Here is a 23,481-nt window from a genome sequence, read left to right as displayed (position 1 = left end):
CCTCCCTGAGCACTTCATACAACTGAAATCAATGAGTGTGTGTGTGTGTGTTTCTGTATAATGTATAGTGTGTGTGTGTGTGTGTGTGTGTGTGTGTGTGTGTGTGTGTGTGTGTGTGTGTGTGTGTGTGTGTTGTGTGTGTGTGTGTGTGTGTGTGTGTGTGTGTGTGTGTGTGTGTGTGTGTGTGTCGGGGAAAACATCAGGTAAGAAAGCAAAGAATTGAAAAGCAAAAAAAGGGAACATTGCGCGTTAAGAGCCTAAGAGAGTCTGAGAGTCTGGTCATCACTTGTGTGTGTGTGTGTGTGTGTGAGCCTGTGTGTGTAAGTGCATGTCTGTGGCAGCGGCAGAAGCATCAATAATTAAAGCTAATCTCATTAGTCCTAAGATCCTTTTCAGACGCTTTTAATTAAATGATGAATGGCCTCCCAGCTGCCTGTTAAATAATGCTGCTCATGACATCACAGTGTGTGTGTGCATGTGAGAGGTACGCCATAAGGTAGATATCCTTCAAAAGGCAGACTCTTGAGGAGACATTCAGCAGACAGATAGGTATGCCCTCATATGCCATCTGCTCTCAGATTCAATGTTATTAGAAGTTACTGCTGAGGCGAGCGAGCGGGGGTAAAGTGTCTCAGAAGTTGCAAGCTGTTCCGTCAGTGCAGGCCTCGAAACACTTCATATCGTCTTCCTAATAAAATCACTCACAATACCATATGTCTGCGACAGAACCGAGGCAGCTTGAGAGAGAGGAGGGTGTACGTAAGTGTGAAAAAAGAAAGGAGAGAAGGGCAGGGAGAGCCCGGGGGTGTGAGAAAGATAAAGATAAAGAAACACAAAGAGACACAAATCAGAAAATGAGAGCAACAGGTAACGCAGAGGACAGGTAGCGATGCCAAAGAGCCCCGGGCTCCAGACAGCATGGACATGGCTATGAGAACACCCATAATCCCTTCTGTTTCTCATCCCCCTCTACTCTCTCTATCTCCCCCCCTCTCCTCCCTCCCCCCCGTCCCCCCCTGCTCTCGGGCTGGCTCTGTATCGGATTGCTGACTTCACAATAGGCCCTGAATCATCACTCTATAGCCAGAGAGACACAGGGGGAGACGAAGAGGCCGGTGGAGAAAGAGAGGGTGGGACAGACAGTGAGACAGACAGACAGTCAGACAGTCAGACAGGCACACACACACACACACACACACACACACACACACACACACACACACACACACACACACACACACACACACACACACACACACACACACACACACACACACACACACACACACACACACACACACACACACACACACACACACACACACACACACACACACACACACACACACACACACACACACACACACACACACACACACACACACACACACACACACACACACACACACACACACACACACACACAAAGGGCAGGGAGAATGTGTCTTTCTGGGCCCCAAAGATTGATATTTCAAAAACGGTCGGATGGACAGATGTGCTTCCTTAGTGTATCTCAAATATATCGACAAAATAAATCTAGCATAAAGTGAAAATAAAAATGCAAAACTTACCGGTCTAAATAATACAGTAAAGCTCTTGCATGCTGTGGGATACACTCCTTTTTCATAGCTAAACGTAATACGCCATCATTTGTCTATATCCCGCAATATTTACTTTGTAATTGTGAACCAGGAAGTATGAGTAAAGCCCCCCTAGGGAAGAGGATGGGGTGGAAAACACCAGACTATTAGGTGTCCCGTGTGAATCCAGAATTCATTTAATCTTCATGTCGATTTGTACCTAAGTAACGTCGGAACAATTATTGAATTAACAGAGAACGAGTCAGCAACTATTTTAATGATCCAATTATCACTAATGGTTAATTTATCAAGCGCAAAGGCCAAACATTTTTTGTTCAAGCTTCTTAATTGTAAGAATTCCTGCTTGCCCTTCTCTGCATGTTGTTCCCTCCATCTCCCTTTTTCATGTGGAAAAGAACTACTACTGTACAACTAACCCTAACCCTAATAGAGAAAGAAACCTGAAAAAACTAACCAAACCACCAAACCATAATTGTTGGTACATTACCTTGAGCTTTTCTGAAATCATATAACATACCTTAAACTTCAACTTTATTATAATCTCAAATAAAATGTTCTATTCAGCCAGGTATTGGACACATATGTCCCCAGCTATAAGCAAAGACCCATAGTCAGAGAAAAAACAACAACGTATGTTAACAAAAGATGTATATGGATATAATGGTTTTATTGATAATGGAAGTAATCATTAGCTGCAGCCCTAATCTGAAGTATTGAGTGAGCGCAGACCCAGGTCACAGATCATCTGGCCCTGGCGACCCCTCTGTTACCTATCTGATTTTAGAGAGAAACACAATCCCCCGGCAGAGCAGCAGAGGAAGTTCTCGCGGCAGGCAGGGCAAGCAGGTTCCTCCAAAACCAAAGCACAATTGTTGCAATTTCATTTCCTTCCCAGCAAAATGAGGAAATACGCTGCATTTTTTGTAACCAATGGCAGATGAACGTTTGGCCAGAAGACCGGTCTGAACAAAAGGTGGGCTGTGCTATCAAGGGCTCTATTTATGGAAGTGGCTGGGAACGAAAAAATAAAAATGTTTGAGTACTTGAGGACTTCTGTTCTTCTGTTTCAAAGCTCTGGAGTTTGAATTCAGTGTCACTGCTCTTTAAGAATGATGTTAAAATCTTCAGTAGTGGGCAAATGTAACATCTGGCAATAATGTGATTTTCTTTTAAAACTCTTTGAGTAATCAATAAAGAGAAATCTTGGCATGAAATATCGTGCCCTGATTGACTTCCATTAAACAAGCACGGTCACAATATGAGGTCGTCTCCACTCAGATGACCTCAGCCGTCCCACACCACAGAGAGTTTATGTGTATAACAGAGAAAGAAACACCTACACACACACACACACTGCTCTTACACAGACACATACAGCAGACACTGAAGCACACATATCATGTGGTTTCCTGTCTGGTGCGTTCTTCTAGAAAGCCCACGCCGGTGGCTCTGGGTTTCTAGATGGATTCTCCAGTCTGTTTGGGGGCTTTGACTCCGTCAGACTGTGATTGGCTCACAGGCTGTCTGTGACCTGCTCACCTCACACCTAGCTGCCTTTCCCTGGCTGGCCAGACTCTCATATATGAGTTATAGATTATCTGAACCAAGGCAAGAATGAACAGATTTTGGTGAGAGACAGATGTTTTGGTTGTTATTTTTCAATTTAACAGCCAGCATTCATTTAGGCTTCATGGGAAGACATTTGCATTGTTTTTATTTTTTGATTTGCGTTCATTACAGATAGCGTTCAGAAAGTAAACAGTGGGATAATATGTGTAATATAAAACGTCAGTCTGTAGGTGACGTATATCCCATATGGAAGTCACGAAGTTAGTGTGAATTCACACATTTGTTAAATGGAAGTGTAATCTTTCGTGTGACAAAGTGTCAAAAACACTTCTAAAGGTGCTGTCTGAATTAAATGGCCTTTATTCTCAGCAGAAAAGAGAATATTTCCCCTAGTGTCAAAGTATTTATTGAACATTTTCCTGATGAGGATGAGTTACGTTTTATTGCATGCTCCACATTTTTTGCTTCCTATTTTAACTTTGCTGCATCTGTTAGACTTCATCCCCTCCTGTAGTTACAAACCCTAACGCAATCAAGAATAACGGCTTCTTTTTATGAAGTTATTGCCATAAATATTTTCTCCCCTCTTTACAGCTAAGGCGGAGGCGACTAGAAGACTGAACGTCAGCCTCTCAGCAACACTCAGCTGTCAACTAAACATAAATCTTACAAGAATCACTGTACACCAAGCTGAAATTGAAGAGCGCCTCGGTGCCACAACTAGGATGCCAGCCTAGTAGAGGGATGCCAGGGGGTAGCTGTTACACTCCACACTCTTGTGATCTGTCCACATGCCTTGTCGCCGGGCAGATTTGAAAAACGACTGTCTGTGACGCCAATGCAATCTTGGCAATCGGGGTTGGGCCGTGCTCGCATTTAGCTACTGCTGCTGCATGTAAGTTTGTGCAAATGTGTCTGTATGGGGTTGTAGGGGTGAAAGAGGGGTGCAACCTGACCCCTTTCCTCCTCTAACTTGGTCTCTCTCTCCGTCTTTCTGTCTCACACACACACAGACTGGGACAGCTGCCATACTCGGGGCCTCTCCCAGTGCACCAGAGGAAAAGGCTACAGCTAAAATAACCTTTTTCCCCTCTTTTTTACCTCCTCCTTCATCTCTCTTACTTTTTTCTTCTGGTGGCCATACATTTAAATCCTGCAAGGCTCCCCGGGGTCAACAAACACCGCCGCGGCCCCCCCCCCCCCCACGTCTCTCACCGCTTCCTCCACTCGCCAACAGACTGGAGACTTCAATCAGGGCTCTGTCGGATCCAGAGGGACTGTGTGTGGAGTTTGTGAGTGTTGTGTGTTTATACTCAAAGACTAGTCTATCTGATATAAACGCCTAATGCTAAAACAAATCCTTATGATTTAACTCATTTAAAAAAAAAAACATTTGATCCAAACAGCATCATCTCTTTATCTCAAAAACATCACCAAAAGGCAGTTATCACCTTTTCTTCAAAGCTAAACAAGTAAGTGACAACAGGTGGAGTGAGACACTTAAACGAGCTAAAAGTAGCATTAAGGGGCTAACCACTGTTGGCCCTGCCTCAGGCTCCTTGCAGCGCTCCCAGAGGACCCCAGACGGCAGGCTGGCCCTCGGCAGGCAGGCGGCCAGAGAGGACGCCTGACCATAACCCAGATGACGTGCGATGGATGTGGTGGGAAAAGGGCGGGGTGGAGGAAGTAAGGGACAGAAAGGGGGGGGGGGGGACTCTAAAAGGGTAGAGGGGAGGGATGAGGGTATCAGGTATCAACAGACAACTCCCCGAAACTTTGTGTGTGAGGTCTGCGCTGTTTTCTCAGTCACCCGAGACACGCCTATTTCAATGAAGCAATGCGGGGAAAGAGTTAGCCACTTTCAGCTTAAATATTAAATAATATATTTTAAATTGAATACTTGGAAACTGTCAGACGTAGAATTAAAAGCTCAGGTGTAATGAAAGTGAGACAAAAAGTAACCATTTGGAAGCATTATTTAAGCAGAAAAGCTAGATGCTGATTGGCTTCACCTCTGGTTTTCTTTCTCTCTCTTTCTCTATGATATTGAACAAAATAACTTTGGGTTTTGCAATGTTGGTGGGACCAAACAGATCATCTGAATGAGTCAACCTCAAAGCATTTTTCACTATATTCTGACTGGACATTAGCTAAGGCTGGATGTACTTTCCTAAATACTGATTCAAACACGGATGCACAACAACAAAACTATTATGATATAGCTTCAAAATGTGCAGTTGAATACTTGAAAATAAGTCCCGGAAGTCACAGATCTCAGCTCTGTAAGCCTATAGCTCTGTGCAGTATGATTCAAATCTCTGTCCTTGCTCTGAGCTCTCATTTCCAACCTGAACAATTAATCAATGTCTTTGAGGCCGCAGCTCAAATTCGCATTATAAATGATATCAGTGCCCTATTTTAAGCAGGTGAAGTAATTGTGGAATATGGACATCAATATTTGATATTTAGGTGGCAGCGAGAAAAGATGAATGTTCCTCTCCCCTTTCTTTGTCTTTCTCTGTGTGTTTTTGTACTGTACTGTATGTGTGAGTGACAGTACTCTGCTGGGGTCAGCCCGTAATCCAACCCAGGGCGAGTCTGACAGAGCAACACAAAAAGAGGGGGAAAAACAACATACTTCATGCGCTCTGTCCCACTTCGTGCTATTATTACTGTCGTGGCTGGCAGGTCAGAGGGAGAGTGAGGGAGAGAGAACCAAGCTTGATGGAGGAGGAGGAGGAGGAGGAGGAGGAGGAGGAGGAGATGAAATTACACCTGTTCTGGTGGCTGACTAACGACTTTGAAATGCGAGCAGACCTCGCTCGCCGCCAAAATCATTTTCCCAACAATACGGCCTGATCTTTAAACAAGCAGAACTGGGACGCTGCACTGACGTGACGAAGAGACGGCCCGCTGTGCAGAGACACCGACAAACTCTCAGGCACGGTGTGTGTGTGTGTGTGTGTGTGTGTGTGTGTGTGTGTGTGTGTGTGTGTGTGTGATTGAGCTCTAATAGATGTGGTGAGGATAAAAAAGGCCTACTTTTTTCAATGAAGTTAATCATTCAATTAAATAACTGGGATAACCAACTGTGTATTCACTTTAGGCACGCACACACACATACACAGTTCCTAAATTGATGTCTCTGTCCAGCATTGTGTCTTGGCCTCATTCACTCTGACTGCAGCCATATGGTTACTGTGCACTCACTGAACCACATCTGCTGTGTGTTACCGCACACACACACGTCTCTCCAATGTACCCATACCTCAGACTTGTGTGGTCGATATAAGGTATACTCTCACACACACACACACACACACACACATTCACATGCATACAGTAGCGTTTAACTCACCATCTGTTCGTTGAGGTCCTGTGAGGCCTCCATGGCTTCTTTGGTTGTGATCCGCCACACACTTGAGGGGCAAAAAATATGGAAATAAAATGGGCGTCAATGGATATGTGAAATAAAAAATGCACTTTTTTTTTTTATTACCTGGGCACAGGTTGAATCATCACCTGTACTACTGTAACTTTGTTATGCAGTGATGTCGATTGGGGGGGTTTGATTGCCACATTTAATCACATTGTGGATGAAACCATGCACCTACTGTATTCATTTCTCCTTTTTTTCACGTCTATGTGCATCTGTCGGTTAGACCTTCTGTCACTGTGTTTATGTGTGAGCAACAGGAGACTGAAGGAGGGAAGCGGCAGCAGTAACTTCAGCATATCATCTTTAGCCGAGGGTGAAGTGGAGAGATAATTGCAGAAGTAAATATCAACAATGAAAATGGAGAAGTGTAAATGATACGGCTGCTTGGCTGGCTCTGGACCACAGTCACAGTGGCTGACTGGCACGCGAAGACAGTGAGTGACCCTATTAATACTAGACAGGAGACAGGTTGGCGCAGGAGTCCGGAGCGACGGGGAGGCCGAGGTGATTGTCTACAACCTGAGTGAGATTAGATGTTGCGATCAGAAAAGCACATAACTCACATTCTGCCCTAGCCTTGTTTCCTTTGCCATTGTGACGCAGTTGCAACAAAAGGTCAGCTGAAAGAATGGAGAACAATGCCATCATCCCAACAGAACGGCACAAAATGGCTCTTTTCTGCTATTGTGTGCGAAAGTTTCACAGTCGAACAAAAGAGCATGCTGGGAAGACACAAACCACACGCACATACAAGTAGTCCTTCCCTGTCATTAGATCTGAGTTTCCCAGCAAGTGTGGCAAGGAGTGCCCCCGGCTCATTTTCCCTGTGACGAAGTTTTAATGCATTTGCACTATTTCCCTTACATGAATATTTTTCTACACCTGCAATTCGAACCAGTGTCAAGAGCAAGCTGCTGCACAGTGTATTCAAGGCTCTGTGTCAATGTAGAGAGAGAGAGAACATATAGAGTATGTATGTGTATTCATCTCCTACAAAAGCTGACTAGTCTTTTAAATCTAAATGTGTCCCGAATTGACAAGTAAGAACATTAAATGAGTTATTAATTAAGTGTTGTTACAGTTTGATCCGTGTGTGTGTGTGTGTGTGTGTGTGTGTGTGTGTGTGTGTGTGTGTGTGTGTGTGTGTGTATGTGTGTATGCATGTGAGTGAGTGAGTGAGTGTGCGTCAGTGTGTGTGTGTGCTCGTAAGCTGTGGACTTTTCTGGCTCGATTCCTTTAAACTAACTGGCATCCTTTTAATTTTTCATAGCGTTCAGCTCCTCCTCGCCTGAAACCCAAGACAATAATGCGTCTCTCAGGTGAATTGATTTGTGCCCCACTCCCTCCCTCCCTCCCTCCTTTCCTCTCTCTCTGCCTCTCTCCCCCCCTCTCACCTTTGTGGAGGACAGACTCAGGCTTCTGTTTGCTTTTTACTCTGCCCTTTTATGATGTATTCCTATTTAGTGAGGATGTAGTGGCAAACCCACATTAAGTCAAGATTATCAATCAAGTTATGAGAAGTGAATTTTTTGTGAAAGAAAGTGATACATTTGTATCTTATGTTACACTCAGTATCAAAGTATGGTAGCTTAGAATATGTATATTGGAGAAAAAAAACATATAAATTGTTGTTTTTAAATATTCTTATACGTTAACTAGTTTGCCCATCTCTAGCTACAGTATGTGGTATATCCCACTACACATGTCTGCCTGACACGGCCCTAAAACCAGAAGTTACCTGACACTGCAAGGGGAATCAATAATGCCAGCCATTTCCTTGAGGGTCCCAGAAGAGAGAATTAGATTTCTCACTATGGCTATTGACAGCGACATAGGAAACACATATGGGACAGCGGAGGGTTAGAAAGTGCACTGCACGGCTACACTGCGGTAATTTCACGCTATAAAAGCCGAAGAGAGGAGAATGTTGAACAAACCGCAAACTGCTGCTGCAGGAGAGCGTGTTGTGAAAAGTATTCAATCCGAGTCAAACTTTATTGACATCTGTCGTTGTTACGCACAGATCGTTTTTATTGGAGGGTGACAGTTTTTTAAATGTTCCTTTAATTGTTCAGAAAAATAGATGCAGATGCAGTTCTTCTCTGTAAATTTCAATTTGGATTATTTCCGCAAAAGTGAGGCACATATTAATTCCTGTGAATAATTGTCGAGTAGGCCTAATCGTCAAAATAAATGTTTTTAATGGGCAGTATAGGCCTATACATGTATTTGTTATTAGACAATTAAGTCAATAAATATAATAGTTGTTTTCCTTATTACTGGCTATAATGATACCGATATTTTATTTTTGATACATGCAAAATGATTTTCCCCTCTTAGCTTTAGAACAAAAAGTCTACGGACTGTCCCTTTAGCCTTATATTGAATGTAAAAAAACATTTCAGATAATAAAACTACAACAGAAAAATAAAATAAACATACAAATTAAACATTAAATGTAAATTTATGAAATAAATTGAACAAATGTAAAGGCCATTTTAAAACTACATTGCAATTTATTAAAACATGTATTAAATTGTATAGGACAGAATAAATCGATAGGCTACGTTATATTGTTGTCATCACAATGTAAAACAGACTATTTTAAAATGTAGTGCAGTTTTCGGTATAGGCTTTATTATAAATATCCAAAGTGCTATTTAATTCAAAAAATAAATAAAAGTCGGAACAATTTAGTTTCCATCTCTAGAGGACATTAACATTCCCCAAAATCTCCACAACCCCAACCCCGTCCATCCATCTATTGCGCATTAATGCGCATTGGTTAAGTATGAGTCCTTAATGTGAAATCTAATCTGTATGGATTACGGGGCAGTAGGCCTATCAGATTTTGAGTCGGCGCGTAACTTGTTATGTTGTTAGGGGCAGGCCAATAGCCAGGGGCCATTCAAGCCCTGGGAGCTCGGACGCGGTATACGATTCCCATTTCCTCCATATCAAATATAAACACAAACTCCACGTGGGATGAGAAAAATCGAGGACACACGGAGGGATGCTGGCAAAGCACCGAGGAGACACTACATTCCTCCATGCGATGAATCTGGATTTAAAAAAAGGTAGAAACCACATCGACCTAGCTAGAGTCAGAGAGATCATAGGGCAAATCACCATCAGAATTAAACTTTTATTTAAGAAAAAATATGTAAAAGAAAACCTTTTTAATATACCAGTTTTACGGGGGAGTACTCTTTAATAAATGACAATCAAAATGAATTTACTGTGAAATTGTGAGAGTTCTCGTCTATAAAATGTAGTTTTTCTCAGTCTCTACCTGCGAATTAAAAGGTGGTTAATATAAATTAAAGTGGCCTGAACGTGCCAGGGGATGAGATGGAGTTGGGACTCCATAAATGACTTGTGAAACATGGACACCAATTTAAATATGACAGTCATTCAATTTGATAGATGTTTTAATGGGTGCGTAATTGCATTCATCAATTTACGCAAATAAATTCATATAAATTGTGAAAATGTCTACGTATAATACATTGTTTGTGGGATAAATAATTTAATAATAAAGCATGTTTTGAAAAGGAATCATACTTCAATACTTTGCATAGTTTAGATTTAATTTAATTAATCAGTTTCAATCAAAGTCAATAACCATGACAGTTATCGACTGATCCTCGGACTGCATGAACCCAAAACTGTCACTCGCATGATGTTTTTCAGAGTAAAACCACAGATCTGTTATTGCCCATAAATAAGAAAGAAAGTCAACATACCTGTGCTTAAATTACTTTTGTCTCAGCAAGAAACAGCTCCCAGATTCCCTTCACTTCTTAGAAAGGCTCATAATCAAATGCAGTGTGGTCGCCGCACAGCTCTCCCTGCTGTTTGCAGGCTGTCACTGACTGGATCAAAACACTTCAGCCACTGCTGGCCATTACCCGCAAGAGTCCAAAAACAAGCCCGACGAGTTGCTCACACTCGATTAAACCAATTTACAAACTCAGACAAGAGTCCCGGGTCTCGGTTTCGGTGACCGGACGGCTCACCTCAGCGGGAAACAACATAATTTTCAGTCCGCGTCCAAGTTTGAGCACCAAGCTGTTCAGAGGCATTAGGCTCAACTTCATTATTGAAAACCGTTCCGCTGCGCATGCGCTCAGCTGCCATGCGGACAGTATTGGGCAAGTGTCCAAAGGACTAATGGGGTTCAGAGGGGAGGGGGATACCAAAATGACATTCTTATTAATAGTTTGGCCCAAATGACGTGCTCACAGTTTTATTTATCGCATCAGAGCAAAAACAACACGCACCCACTGACCTATCTATATCTATCTATCTATCTATCTATCTATCTATCTATCTATCTATCTATCTATCTATCTATCTATCTATCTATCTATCTATCTATCTATCTATCTATCTATCTATCTATCTACAGTAGCTATCTATCAAATATGTAAAATGTATTCTCCCAATGGTTTTAATTATTATACCACATATAAATCTATAATTATATTAAAACAATTTAAATTGTTGTTCTTAAACTGTTAAATTATTAATTGTCATTAAGTGATAACATGGGGCAATAGTTACTGTATATGTTAACAGTTATTTAAGAACACAATTACGTGACAAATATGACTCTTGTATATATAACATGTTTAGTTTAAGAACAGATTGAAACCACAAGACACTGAACTGGTTCGTAAACCAAAAGAGACACAAAGTTATACTTCAAACTACAATATACAGTATTTTGCGTGCAGTTGGAAGCTTTTTGGATTAATTTTAATGTAAGTTGGAAAAATGCTCCAAGCAGTTTACAAAACATTACAAAGCAAACAATTTGTTTATGACTGTGATGATATATTAAAAAATGTTTGTACTTTGTAAGCTGTTCCAGATATAATTGATGTGAACCAGAAGAGATGGGTTCACTAATAAAGAGCTGGGTACTAATATCAAGTCTGGTTAAATCTAAGAATCACTTAAATGCAGAATTCGGGTGAACTGACACTCACTGACCCACACACACATACAAATTATACACACATATACATTAATAAAAAGCAAACATGAAAGCAAAAGAACAACATCAAAGAGACACGCAGAGGGAAAACATGGTCCTGGTTAATCCATATACAGTAATAGACAAAGAGATGGTAAACAAATGTGCCAATAAAGCCCAAAAACATGCTGCGTGCACAAAACAAAATAACAAACATGGCTCTAATATACTCAGTCAGACAGCACCGCTCCACAGTGGCCCCAGATAGATGACAGATTTGGCCATGGAGTGTAGTTTATTTGAAAAATTGAATGTTTGTTATGGCTTATGGATTCTGTGACTGTTGGATCCCGCTGGCCTCGGATCTGCGCTCTTTTACCATGCTGTCATTTATTTGGGATAATGATGTCAGACAGATCCTTGATTGTTGGTTTCGAAAATCCTGCTGACATTCACAAATACACACACACATACAAACTAAATGCATCTTGCATTCTTTCCCCTGCTTTTCTGTCCCTCTCATGCACACAAATGCAATTTGTTTATATGATTTAAAAGGCTTCTTGGTAATAAAAACAATTGGCATTACACACACAAACACTGCGGAAAAAATAAAAGTGTTGGTCTTTGTGGCCTTGGATGACAGTGGCACATCAGCTGGCAGATCCTGAGAGAAAGGGAAAGTTTACATACTGGATAAGCGGTTATTTTTTTAACCTCAGTGTTTACTCTCACTCTCCCATCCTTTTATCTTTCTATCCATTCATTGCCTTGTAACGTGTAACTGTTAAATTAAGTCCTGGAGATAATCCCAGCTGCAGGCTTGATGCAGTATAATTGATGTCACACACACATTAGTGGCTGAACTCAATGTTATCTCATCAGTTATTAGGAGTAGGACAATTAGCAGGCTGTGTAATGGATCAAGTGACCTGTGGTAAAAAAAATAGAGTCCTAAAAAATTAAGCAAATAAATATATCAATTGTCTTTGACGTTTTCTTATCTAACGCCCCTATCGACACGACAGCATAATATTGTCTGTGACTTCTAAAAACCATTACAAATCACTGTTGAAAAATAAATCAGTTTTATGATGTGACAGCACTGTGGTTACGGTTTGGTTGAGGTACAAAAAACACTTTGTTAAGGAAAAGATCATGGTTTGGGTTGAAATAAGTACTTGGTTCATACTGGGAAACATTGTGGTTTTGGTGAAAATGACTACTTCGTTAAGGTCAGCTGAGCTTTATTGTCATGGTTACAATAACAAACACATGGATAACAGTCAAGATCGATTGTGGTCATGCTTTAAAGAAACCTAGCATTGACTTTAAGATGAAAATGGGGAAAGGAACAGCAGGCCCTCGTTTTAACTCTAATGTTTTTCTGGTAGAACACGTTGGTTGTGCATCGATAAGAGCATGATTCCCATCTGGCTTCAACAACATGACATCTAATTTTTTTCTGCCTTAGCGAAGCTATTTTTTAATAAATATTATAAACAATTGCTATGTGTTTCTTAATAAAATGTTGCAATTTTTTAATATACCTATAAGTACTACAGTAGGACATCTCATAAAGTTAGCGTGTAGCAACCATCACAAGGGTATGTCCGAGGACACGTCTGCTTCAGCTTTGAACACATACATTAAAGTTATCACTTTGTAAAGGTAACAAAAACAGATTATCATATAATCAGAAAAACGTTTGCCTTTAGACACCGAGAGGAGTAATTAGGGAGGGGTCCAAATGCCAGGTTATTTAGTCCTGTTGTCATCCTGCGCTGTGACACTGCTTTACATCTGAGCTTTTTTGTCATTCATACATTAGCACTGTGCAGAGTCATATAATGCCATGTGAAGTAGGTGTGACATCACATGATGACTGCGATGTGTGTGTGTGTGTGTGTGTGTGTGTGTGTGTGTGTGTGTGTGTGTGTGTGTGTGTGTGTGTGTGTGTGTGTGTGTGTGTGTGTGTGTGTGTGTGTGTGTGTGTGTGTGTGTGTGTGTGTGTGTGTGTGTGTGTGTGTGCTTGCTTTGGCACTGCATTGGGAGAGGGTCAAATTCAAATCTGTGGCATGGTCTGTGTACACGCACTGGCATGGCAAACAGGCCTGACGCTAAGAGAAAGAGAGAACAATACTCATTGACACTGAGACGTAATTCATCAAACCCAATTACCAAAGACACTCATCTGGAATTGTCCCATTAAGTAAAGTAAAGTGAATATGAGGTTCATCTTAAGGCAACACATGCTTTGACCTTCAACCCAAACCAAGACAGGCAACACACCTTCTACGTATCGTAAGTAAATGTTAATGTGTATATATTTTTAAATAATCAGTTTCATTTGTATAAATGTAAAAGTAATGTACTGCAGGCCTTGATGTTGGGGCAAAGGTTTGTAGAATTGTAATTCTTGCCTATATGGCTTCTATTGACGGCCTCCGTGCTAAAAGCTCTGTGAAATCAATCATGACAAATGTTTTATGATCCTGTGCCAGCTATTAAGCCTTTCAGCAAGTTCAGACCCGATTTCACTGTGCATGTGTTGTCAACGATATGACGCGACACCACGCTAAGACTTCTCCTCTATTTTAGCCTTCTTGAGTAAACGGCCTAAATGTACAGTATCCTGTGTAGCCACTGATGGAGGAGTGAAGCTGCTTCTCTGATAACGTGCTCTTTTCAGCCTTCTTTCACGTAAATGCATGCAGTTATTAGTGCAGAAAATCACATGACACATCACTGAAATCTCACCCTATTAAAAGGGACATTTTATTTGAAGTTTAGTGCAGACAGCAGACTTCTCTGAGTCCCTGATGTGACACTGCTTCTGTTGACCAACACATTTAACACATGCATTCTGTGGTAAATGCATGAAGGAAAGGTTGTGGGGAATTTCACGCAGTTTACTTTCCGTCATATTATCAGTTTGTTTTTAGTTCTGTTTGACTCTCGGCCCTGCCTGCTGTGCCCTCTCCCTCTCCCTCTCCCTCTCCCTCTCCCTCTCCCTCTCCCTCTCCCTCTCCCTCTCCCTCTCCCTCTCCCCCCAACACTTACTCAGGCCTGAACCCGCTCAGTGATTGACACATTCTGTTAGAATAAATTAAAACCTCAAGCTGTGACAGAGCCCGAAATAGCAGGAAGCTGTCGCTGACCTGCAGTCTCTAGTGCCACATGTCAGCAAGCTTAAAAAACTTGGCAGAACATTCTGCACAAAGGAAGCATGTGCAGGTGTTTGAGCGTTTTTGGTGGGCACACATGAGTCAACAAGCACTAATCTATGTTAATGCTTTAACTACACCTGCAGGGTCAGGAAGTAATCCTACAGGTGACCTGACTGGACAGATGCACGCATATTTGCTATAAATCAATTTCAAAGCGTTTAATTAAATTGAAACCACTTTGGAATTTGAAGGCAGTGGCAGATGGATCTATTTTTTTAGCCAGCTGTTCTCTGGAGGGTGACGCTAGGGCGGGGGGGCTAAGCCCTAAGATGTTTAGTGGTGCAGGACTGCGAGTCCCTTTGCCAAGTCACAGAACTCCTGGTTCTTGCCAAGCAGGGGGTGGATGGGTGGGTGGGTGAAAATGCCATTTAGCTGGTTGGTATTTATAGATATGTGAGGAACTTGTGCTCAGGCCGGGCCGAGGTGCTGACGACGTAAAACGAGAGGACGCTTCCAGAAGTCGAGTGTCAGGGCACACAGATAAAAATACCCGGTGAAAGATGGGCCTGGTCATTAGTGAGGCAGTCTGTGACATGGCAGCATTTCAGAGGTGATTTATGGTTATTACTACAGCTAATCTATACCTCTCCCTTTCCTGCCCCTACCCTCATCCCAAATTGGTTTGCCAAATGGAATGGCGCATGGGTTTTATTTCAGGGGCCGAGTGCACAGAATCTTAGCCTTCGGCAAAGTGCCATCACTGGGTTTCGGATTTGATTACAGTATTAAAAGCAACACAAAAGCTACGTTTAATTACTTTCTTCTGCTAATTAGGATGGTGGTGCATGAGTCAAATCCAATGTTCATGTGTCTGTCGGAAAGACAAAGATGCAAGTGCAAGGATTTTTTACTTTACTTATGACTAACTGCTGGAAGTATCAACCAATACATGTAATGACTGCATAAACATGAAGTCAAAGATAGAAAGGGAGGGATAATGAACTCATTGCAGGACGCTGCCTTCCCTAATTGCTGGAGCGAGCTGCCACAGGGAGGAACAAAGGAAACATTTAACACATCGTAAATTCCTGTAATGTCCTGCCGAGGAGCCCCCGCTCTGGTTACACTTGTAATCTTTTTGCTGTCTGTCCGGTGATAGAAAGACAAACATAATACAATAAAAGTCAATTAAATATCGTTATGGCTGTTTTTGCATGTTTTAAGATTCTTTGTTTGTGGCCTTCTGTAATCACTAAACATTTTTTCTGGATTTAGTCTCAAGTGCTTCTTGCCTTCATGTGACAGGACAAGCTGTTTCCATTTTTAAATTAAGTCATCCAAAATTAAAAAGCTGGACATACTGGTCACTTTTGTTAAATGATGTCTGGCATTAACGTGTAACCTCTTTTAGACTTAATCTGAGCTATTTATCACACCAGGAACATGACTGATGTTTTTCTCCTCCTCATTTGAAATAGTGTACATTGAATATCAAGTCCAGATTTAGACCTGGATAGTGTTTCATCTGTTTCACAGACAGGAAAGCTGTGCAGCTGAACGTTGTTAACACACACAAATACAGAACTTCTCTCCAAGAGTCTGCGGAGAAGTGCTACAATGTCTCGCTGAATTCCTTCCCAGTCTTTTCTGTCCCTCAAGGCAAATGATGGAGCATATGCCTGACTCGCTGAGATGGTGATCAAGTGTGTGAGAGCAGTTGAGGGGAGAGATGGAAAGAGGGAGTGAGCGAGAGAGTGTGATTTTGTCCCACATTGACCGTCATGAGACTACTTGTGTGGAAGCATGATACAGTACAAGTATGTGTGTCGTGCATACGCTGTGTGTGTGAACACAACACGTACTGCACGAGTGTGTGTTTTTTTTTCAGTGGGGTTCTGGCCAACAAAATTAGTTTACCATCAGCTGTGCTCTGGCTCTCGTTCGGTCCCAGCCTCCGTCCAGTATTTCTTCCAGCTCGCTCCACCTAATGGCGGCTCAGGGCTGTTTTACTGCACCACCCTGGGGAGGCTACTGTGGCCAGATCCAGAACACTTGGCTTTATGTGGATTGAATGTTTTATGGTTATGGACATAATATTTAAGTATAGGAACAGTCTCACATGAATCCACCCCCGCACCACTATCTCAAATAAATAGACCAGTGAAGGAAAAGTTAGTGGACACAATTCTGTATATTGTAGAAAAGACATTAGCAAAAAGTTAGTTACTGTAACTGTAGCTTATACTGTTAAGTAGCAGTGAAATATTAGTATATTTACCCAAGGAATAAACTTACATTTTAATATTTTATTGTGCATTTCTAGCTTTTTATTTATACTTCTAGTCCACACTTCAGTTGGGGAATATTGTACTTTTAAATGTTTTACTTTACAACTGTATATATTTGTATCACACAATACATATGAACATGTACAATTACAGCACAATTTGTTTCTATTAATCGATTAACTGGACATTTATCGGCAACTGTTTTGGTCAATTGTTTGTAGTTTTTTTTGTAGTCATATTTTTAAGGAATTTCTCACTATTTTCTATTTATTATTTAATCTTTACGAAACCAAACAGTGAATTGATTCATTGTGGGGAAAAGTCCTGGATGCATGACATTATAACAAATTATTTGTGTTCGGTATGATTCATTTACTTATTTAGAATTATTCATATTTCACATAGCAGGCAAATGTGTTGTGCAACTCATCCTCTGAATATGTATGTAATGCATACACCTTTTATTTGTAGGGTCTCCTTCATCGTCATGGATTTAGAAACCAAGCTTAGGTCATTTCAAAATAACACACGCAAATGTGACAAAATGGCAAGCCACATCAAGGTAAGTCACAGACAAACTCCAATGGAAAAGCAACATGTGTTGTTGACTTTCATAAAAACATGTTTTCTCCTCAGCTCCAGGCTCAGCAGACGGAGAAGACGATCAAAGAGGAATTTCAGAAGCTTTACCAGTTCCTGCGAGCAGAGGAGACTGCTAGGATTGATGCAGTGAGGAAAGAGGCAGCGCTCAAAAGTGAAGCAATGGACACAAGGCTTGTTGAATTGACAACAGAGATCTCCTCGTTAACAGACAAATTACAAACCCTAAAGATGGAGATCAAGGTCGATGACATGACATTTATGCCGGTACTAAATGATTACCTTTCTAAATGTATATTTAGAACATAACACTGAGTATTTAACATAATCTTAATATTGATTTGTTTGCCTATTTTTTCTCTTTATTTAACAGAATGTCAAATCCACTCTGCAGCAGTAAGTTGTTTCGTGTCAACTATGTATATAACATTTAAGAGTGTCCACTTCAGCAGCATAGCTTATGGTAGTTTGGGACTGATCTCGTCCACTGTGTGGGGAAAGGTCCTGGATGCATGACTTTCAAAAGTTTAGGGTGTTTGAAGCTTGTTAAAAGGTTTGGAGGTTAACTTGAAACAATTTCTTAAACATACTGCTTGAATGTCTGGCCAGTCATAAACAAAACCCAACAATATAATGAAACTTTTGCAAGTTAAAGATATTATATGCACCAGATAGAAATGGTACCAATATGGGTTATTTAAAAATATTTCGACTGATAATCTTTGGCTTCTTATATTTCTTTAGATCCATCTTCAACCTACCAGACCCTGAGACTCCATTAGGAGCCCTTCTTGACGAGTCCAAACACACTGGGAACCTGTTATTCACAGTCTGGAAGAAGATGAAGGACATCATCCAATACAGTAAGCAGAGTCTTTTAACCTACAGATACACGTTTAGGTAACTTCCTTTTATCAGGAAAGCAACTTCCAGGTTTTCTATGAATACACTGTAATGCCTTAAGTAGAACATTTACCTTTACTATAATGAACATCACAATAAATATTTTATTTCCCCCCCAAACTCCAATTACTCTGGACCCCAACACTAGCTGCAGCATACTTATTATATCCGCTAGCCTGTTCCACTCTTTGTTTTCCGAATGCCAGGAAGTATTCTTGCCTCGCTTCTGAAGCAAGATGCTCGGCTCGGCTCGGCTGTGCCACCAAGCAAGCGTACTCGCGATTGAGAAACACCCATAGTGTCATTGTTTGCTGCAGTCACAGTTTGATGCTCGCTGTTTTGAGACATTATGGTTGCGTTCACTTTCTGTTTTACCTATTATTTAAGTGCCAGCTAACTTTTGACCTGTTTACACTGTGTCTAATAGACAGCTCAGGTTTATTGCCACAAAGCACTTTTGTGAAGAAAAAAATGCTCAGCTCATAAAAGTAAAAGCCAGAGATTAATGCCCACATTAAACTTTAAAAAAAGGTTTTGCTTTAAGACTTGGTTACATTTTAAAGGTCTTTTTTAAAGCTTAATGTCAATACTCTTTTGCACTGGTGATGTGCATGAAGGTTGATTATGGTCTACATTCATTTTGCAATTTGTTAAAGACTCATCAGATCATATTAATAATCAGATAACCAGGATATATTCTTTCCGCATTGTTTTTGCCATGAATGTTTCTATTTATTGCACTGCAGCCTTTTTAAAAAGTGATCCGTGGTGAAGTTGGTTTTATGTTTGGTATCAAACCCAATGTTCTTTTCATAATCTCCATGCTAACTTGTTCATATAAGCTTAATACAAATGATGCAAAGCACATCTTTTGTGATTACTCATGTTTCATTCATGTATTTTACAAAAGCAGTTAATAGATGATTCTTATTTTTTTGTATATAGTTTCCATGCCATGTGGCCAATGGGCTCCAAATCCATAATAGATATTATTTCTACACTGGTAAATTAAGATGCATCTCTTTGTATTGGATTTGTTGGAAATTATTTTAAATGAATATTATCATGAACAATTTAATGTTTGCTTGAAAAGTCTTTTCATGATAACTCGTTTTTTAAAGATTTTTTTCCAATAGCTTTCATAAACCTAATGTCATAACAGCATTGTTTTTACTGCATTGGGCAAGTAGGACACGCTTCTTTTTATTGGATCATCAAAAAATAACAGCTGCATTTTTAATAACACTATTCTATAAATTAAAAGGAGCCTTTTAATCCAATAAAAAGACGTGTCTTATTTTTCCAGTATAGTTAAATATCTGGTATGCATTGGGAATCAATAGGTCACATGACATGAAAGCTTTTGAAAGTAAATGACACTTTTCATTAAACGTTTTTCAACTATTTCTCCTAATCATTATTTTCAGTATATGGGCAAGTTAGCATGGAGATTTTTTAAATAACAAAGGCTTTGTGCCATTGAAACAGTCATTTATTAATGTTCCCTTAGTAAATACCATAGACTGTATATGGTAAATACCCTGTGGTTAAGAGCTACAGTATGAATCGGATAGGAGCTAACCGCCCTTTAACCCTTTAACTGCATACAAATGAGGAAGAAGAGCTTCTAGATCTGACCCTGGATCTGACTGAATATCTGTTGAACATCCAACATAAAACCAACTTCACTTTGGTAAAAACTCCTCCCTTTTTACTCAGAAGAGAGGAAGAAGGAAATATGTGAAATGAGTCGGCACATAAAACTGCTCATGGTAATGTATTTGTAAAAACATCTAGTTAAACGAAGGTTTAATGATTTAACTTGGTATTTTTAGTTTATTTAGTGTTGGTTGAAAGCACTTGGAGCTAAAGATTTGAAATACTAGTCAAACTCTGAAAGTGAAAGTAAGTGAACAGTCTGAAAGCTTCAGGAGAAGTCAGAATGGCTGCTAATGTTTCACCGACTGAGGTGGACTTTACCTGCCCTGTGTGCTGTGATATCTTCAGGGATCCTGTTGTGTTGTTGTGCGGTCACAGCTTCTGTAAGCACTGTCTTCAGGAGTGGTGGAGACAGAGTGCTCTCCAGAGTTGCCCGGTATGTAAGGGACTGTTTCCATTGGAACAGCCTCCACATAATCTAGCACTGAGAAACCTGTGTGACAATTTGAGACAAAAGAAGAGTCAGAGACCTAAGTCAGGGTCCAAGGATCTGATCTGCAGCCTGCACAGTGAGAAACTGAAGCTTTTCTGTCAAGATGACCAACAGCTCATCTGTGTCATATGTAGGGATTCACAAAAACACAAGAAGCACAACTGCATCCCCATCAACGAGGCAGCTGAACCCTTCAGGGTAAGAATACAAGCAATGTCGTTTTGTTTTGTAGTTTTCATCACTTTATTTAGAATGATTCATATTTCACATACCAGGCAAATGTGTTGTGTAACTCACCCACTGAATAGTCAGGTAACGTATGCACCTTTTTTTGTAGGCTCAACTCAGTCCTAAAGTGATGAGTTTAAAAACGAAACAAGGGTCATTAAAAAAGGAAAAGCTCAAGTGTGATAAAATGACCAACCACATCAAGGTGAGTCACAGACATGCTGGAATTAATTTACAGGCGGAAACAAGTATGTGTTGTTGACTTTTAATTTAAAAAAAAATTGTTTCTCCTCAGCTCCAGGCTCAGCAGACGGAGAAGACGATCAAAGAGGAGTTTCAGAAGCTTTACCAGTTCCTGCGAGCAGAGGAGACTGCTAGGATTGATGCAGTGAGGATAGAGGCAGCGCTCAAAAGTGAAGCAATGGACATCAGGATTGTAAATTTGACAGCAGAGATCTCCTCGTTAACAGACAAACTCAAAACCCTAGAGATGGACATCAAGGCTGATGACATGACATTTATGCTGGTACTAAATGATTACCTTTCTTAATGTAAATTCAGAACATAATATTGAGTATTTAACAGAATTTAAATATTGATTTGCTATCCTGTTTTCTCTTTATTTAACAGAATGTCAAATCCACTATGGAGCGGTAAGTTGTTTCCTGTCAAACATTTAAAAGTGTCCACCTTAGCAGCAGAGCTTATGATTGTTTGGGAGGATCAAATCCAAGGTGGGGGGAAAGTCATGGACATGACTTTCAAAAGTTAAAGGGTGGTTCAAAAGAGGGGAAGTTAACTGAAAATATTTTCAAAAGTGAATCATACTGTTTAAATGTTTTGTGTGATAATGGCGGATTTTGACAATGCAAACTCCTATATAAAGAAGTTACCATGAAAGCTAGTGAAGAATAGATATCAGTCATGAACAATTCCAAAACATGGGTTTCCTATGATGAAAATGATGACTTATAACTTAAACATGCAACAATAACTTCATTCCTTCAGATCCCAGTTCAACCTACCAGACCCTGAGACTCCATTAGGAGCCCTTCTTGACGAGGCCAAACACACTGGGAACCTGTTATTCACAGTCTGGAAGAAGATGAAGGACATCATCAAACACAGTAAGCAAAGTGTTTTTGCTTTGTTATATTTTACATTTTAAACTGCAAAGGCATGTCAAGATACTGTTAATTTTATCAGGAAAGCAACACCTGTCTTTTTCATGAATACACTGAAATGCCTTTAGGAGAACATTTACCTTTTTAATTCAATAAACGTCACAATTAATATCCCCCTTTTGTTTATATTTGCTTTTCCCTGAAGCTCCAGTTACTCTGGACCCCAACACTGGCGGCCGCATGCGTAGTATATCCGAACACATGACTCGTTCAACAACAATGGACAAGTGTCAGACCCTTCCTGAAAACCCAGAAAGGCAGTGCACCTTTAACGTTCTTGGCTCTGAAGGCTTTAGCCGTGGAAAACACAGCTGGGATGTGGAGGTAGAAGGTTATTGGGCTGTTGGTGTGGCTGTTAAGGATAACCTCCATAAAAAGATCTGGGCCATTTACATGTGCGTTTGCACTGACATCCTGCGTGAACTTACTCCAGAGGATTATGTGAAAGTTGTATCTGAAGATTCATTTCCCAAAAGAGTCAGAGTGCAGCTTGATTATGACCATGGAATATTAGCATTTTTTGACCTTGACAGGAAAAAACCTGTCCACACTATCAAATACACTTTCACAGAAACGGTCTTTCCGTATTTTCAGGATAATGTAAAAATGCTTCCTGCTGAATGGTCAGTTAAGCAAAGACGACCCACTTAAACATTCTGCATCATTGCAGAGGTCAAGCAACAGGATGAGGCCTTATTTTGGGGCCTTAAGTATTTGCGAAATGAACTACCTTAGCGAACTGTTATGGCCAAATTAGGAACATGAGTTTTTATTAGTGTCTATTTTTTTATTATTTTCTTTTCTTTAATGTATGTTTTAAGGTTTTAATTTGTCAGTTTTCAGTATATTTGGGTAAATCTTTGGCTGTCTCTGTAAAGTTTTAATAGCTGTTGATGTTAGTAACCAAAAACATGTCAACCTCCCCATTGTAAGTCATCATGCATGCTATCCCTGGGTGTTTCTCAATCGCGAGTAAAGCTGCTTCAGAGCCACTATTTCAAGCATACTACGTCATTGAGTGCCGCCGAAGTACTGTTCCAATCTCCAGCATACTTGGAAATCTACCGAGCCCGGCGTACTCCGTTTGGAGAAATATCGAGGCTGCACATGAGTAGACTCCGCGGTCTTAAAATCCCCACAATGCTTTGCGCACGGACCAATTTCCCAAAATCTGTGGCGGAAGATGTAAGGCGGGGCCTCTCATATGACGCACACTTGCTAGCGTGTTCCACACTTCGTTTTCCGAATGCCAGGAAGTATTCTTGACTCGCTTCTGAAGCAAGATGCTCGGCAGACATGTACTACCAAGCAAGCGTACTCGCGATTGAGAAACACCCACAGTTTGCTCTTGGTTAATTCAGCTTTA

The 23,481-nt window shown here is 40.6% G+C and overlaps 2 protein-coding genes across 13 annotated transcripts in view; one reads left to right on the top strand and one right to left on the bottom strand.

The window, feature by feature from the left end:
• The window catches only part of eya4 (EYA transcriptional coactivator and phosphatase 4), a 40,991-nt gene extending 30,323 nt beyond the window's left edge, over nt 1-10,668 (bottom strand). For all 12 annotated transcript variants that reach the window (XR_004556947.1, XR_004556946.1, XM_034143633.1 and 9 more), the window contains exons 1-2: nt 10,356-10,668; nt 6,529-6,589 (exon numbers count right to left, since the gene is read on the bottom strand). Coding sequence is in view for 10 of the 12 variants with exons in the window: in XM_034143633.1 (XP_033999524.1) it covers nt 6,529-6,561 (33 nt within the window). In the remaining 2 variants the exon portion in view is untranslated. The remainder of the gene's footprint in view (nt 1-6,528; nt 6,590-10,355) is intronic.
• Nucleotides 10,669-20,289: 9,621 nt separating this feature from the next.
• LOC117493535 (zinc-binding protein A33-like) lies at nt 20,290-23,169 on the top strand. Its single transcript, XM_034144151.1, has 6 exons — nt 20,290-20,901; nt 21,041-21,136; nt 21,227-21,457; nt 21,562-21,584; nt 21,940-22,058; nt 22,261-23,169. Exons 1-6 carry the CDS (start codon nt 20,494-20,496, stop codon nt 22,764-22,766), a joined length of 1,383 nt encoding a protein of 460 aa, XP_034000042.1. The 5' UTR covers nt 20,290-20,493; the 3' UTR covers nt 22,767-23,169.
• The last annotated feature ends 312 nt before the right edge of the window (nt 23,170-23,481 follow it).

This window comes from Trematomus bernacchii, unplaced genomic scaffold (genome assembly GCF_902827165.1).
Source record: "Trematomus bernacchii unplaced genomic scaffold, fTreBer1.1, whole genome shotgun sequence".
Lineage (NCBI taxonomy): Eukaryota > Metazoa > Chordata > Actinopteri > Perciformes > Nototheniidae > Trematomus > Trematomus bernacchii.
This window is presented reverse-complemented; position numbering and strand designations above follow the sequence as displayed.

What these genes read in the sequence shown, in the direction of transcription:
- LOC117493535 (XM_034144151.1), top strand. Translation starts at nt 20,494, where the DNA reads ATGGCTGCTAATGTTTCACCGACTGAGGTGGACTTTACCTGCCCTGTG. An exon ending in AAATGACCAACCACATCAAG is followed by an intron (nt 21,137 to 21,226) that starts GTGAGTCACAGA and finishes GTTTCTCCTCAG; the next exon opens with CTCCAGGCTCAGCAGACGGA. An exon ending in ATGACATGACATTTATGCTG is followed by an intron (nt 21,458 to 21,561) that starts GTACTAAATGAT and finishes TTTATTTAACAG; the next exon opens with AATGTCAAATCCACTATGGA.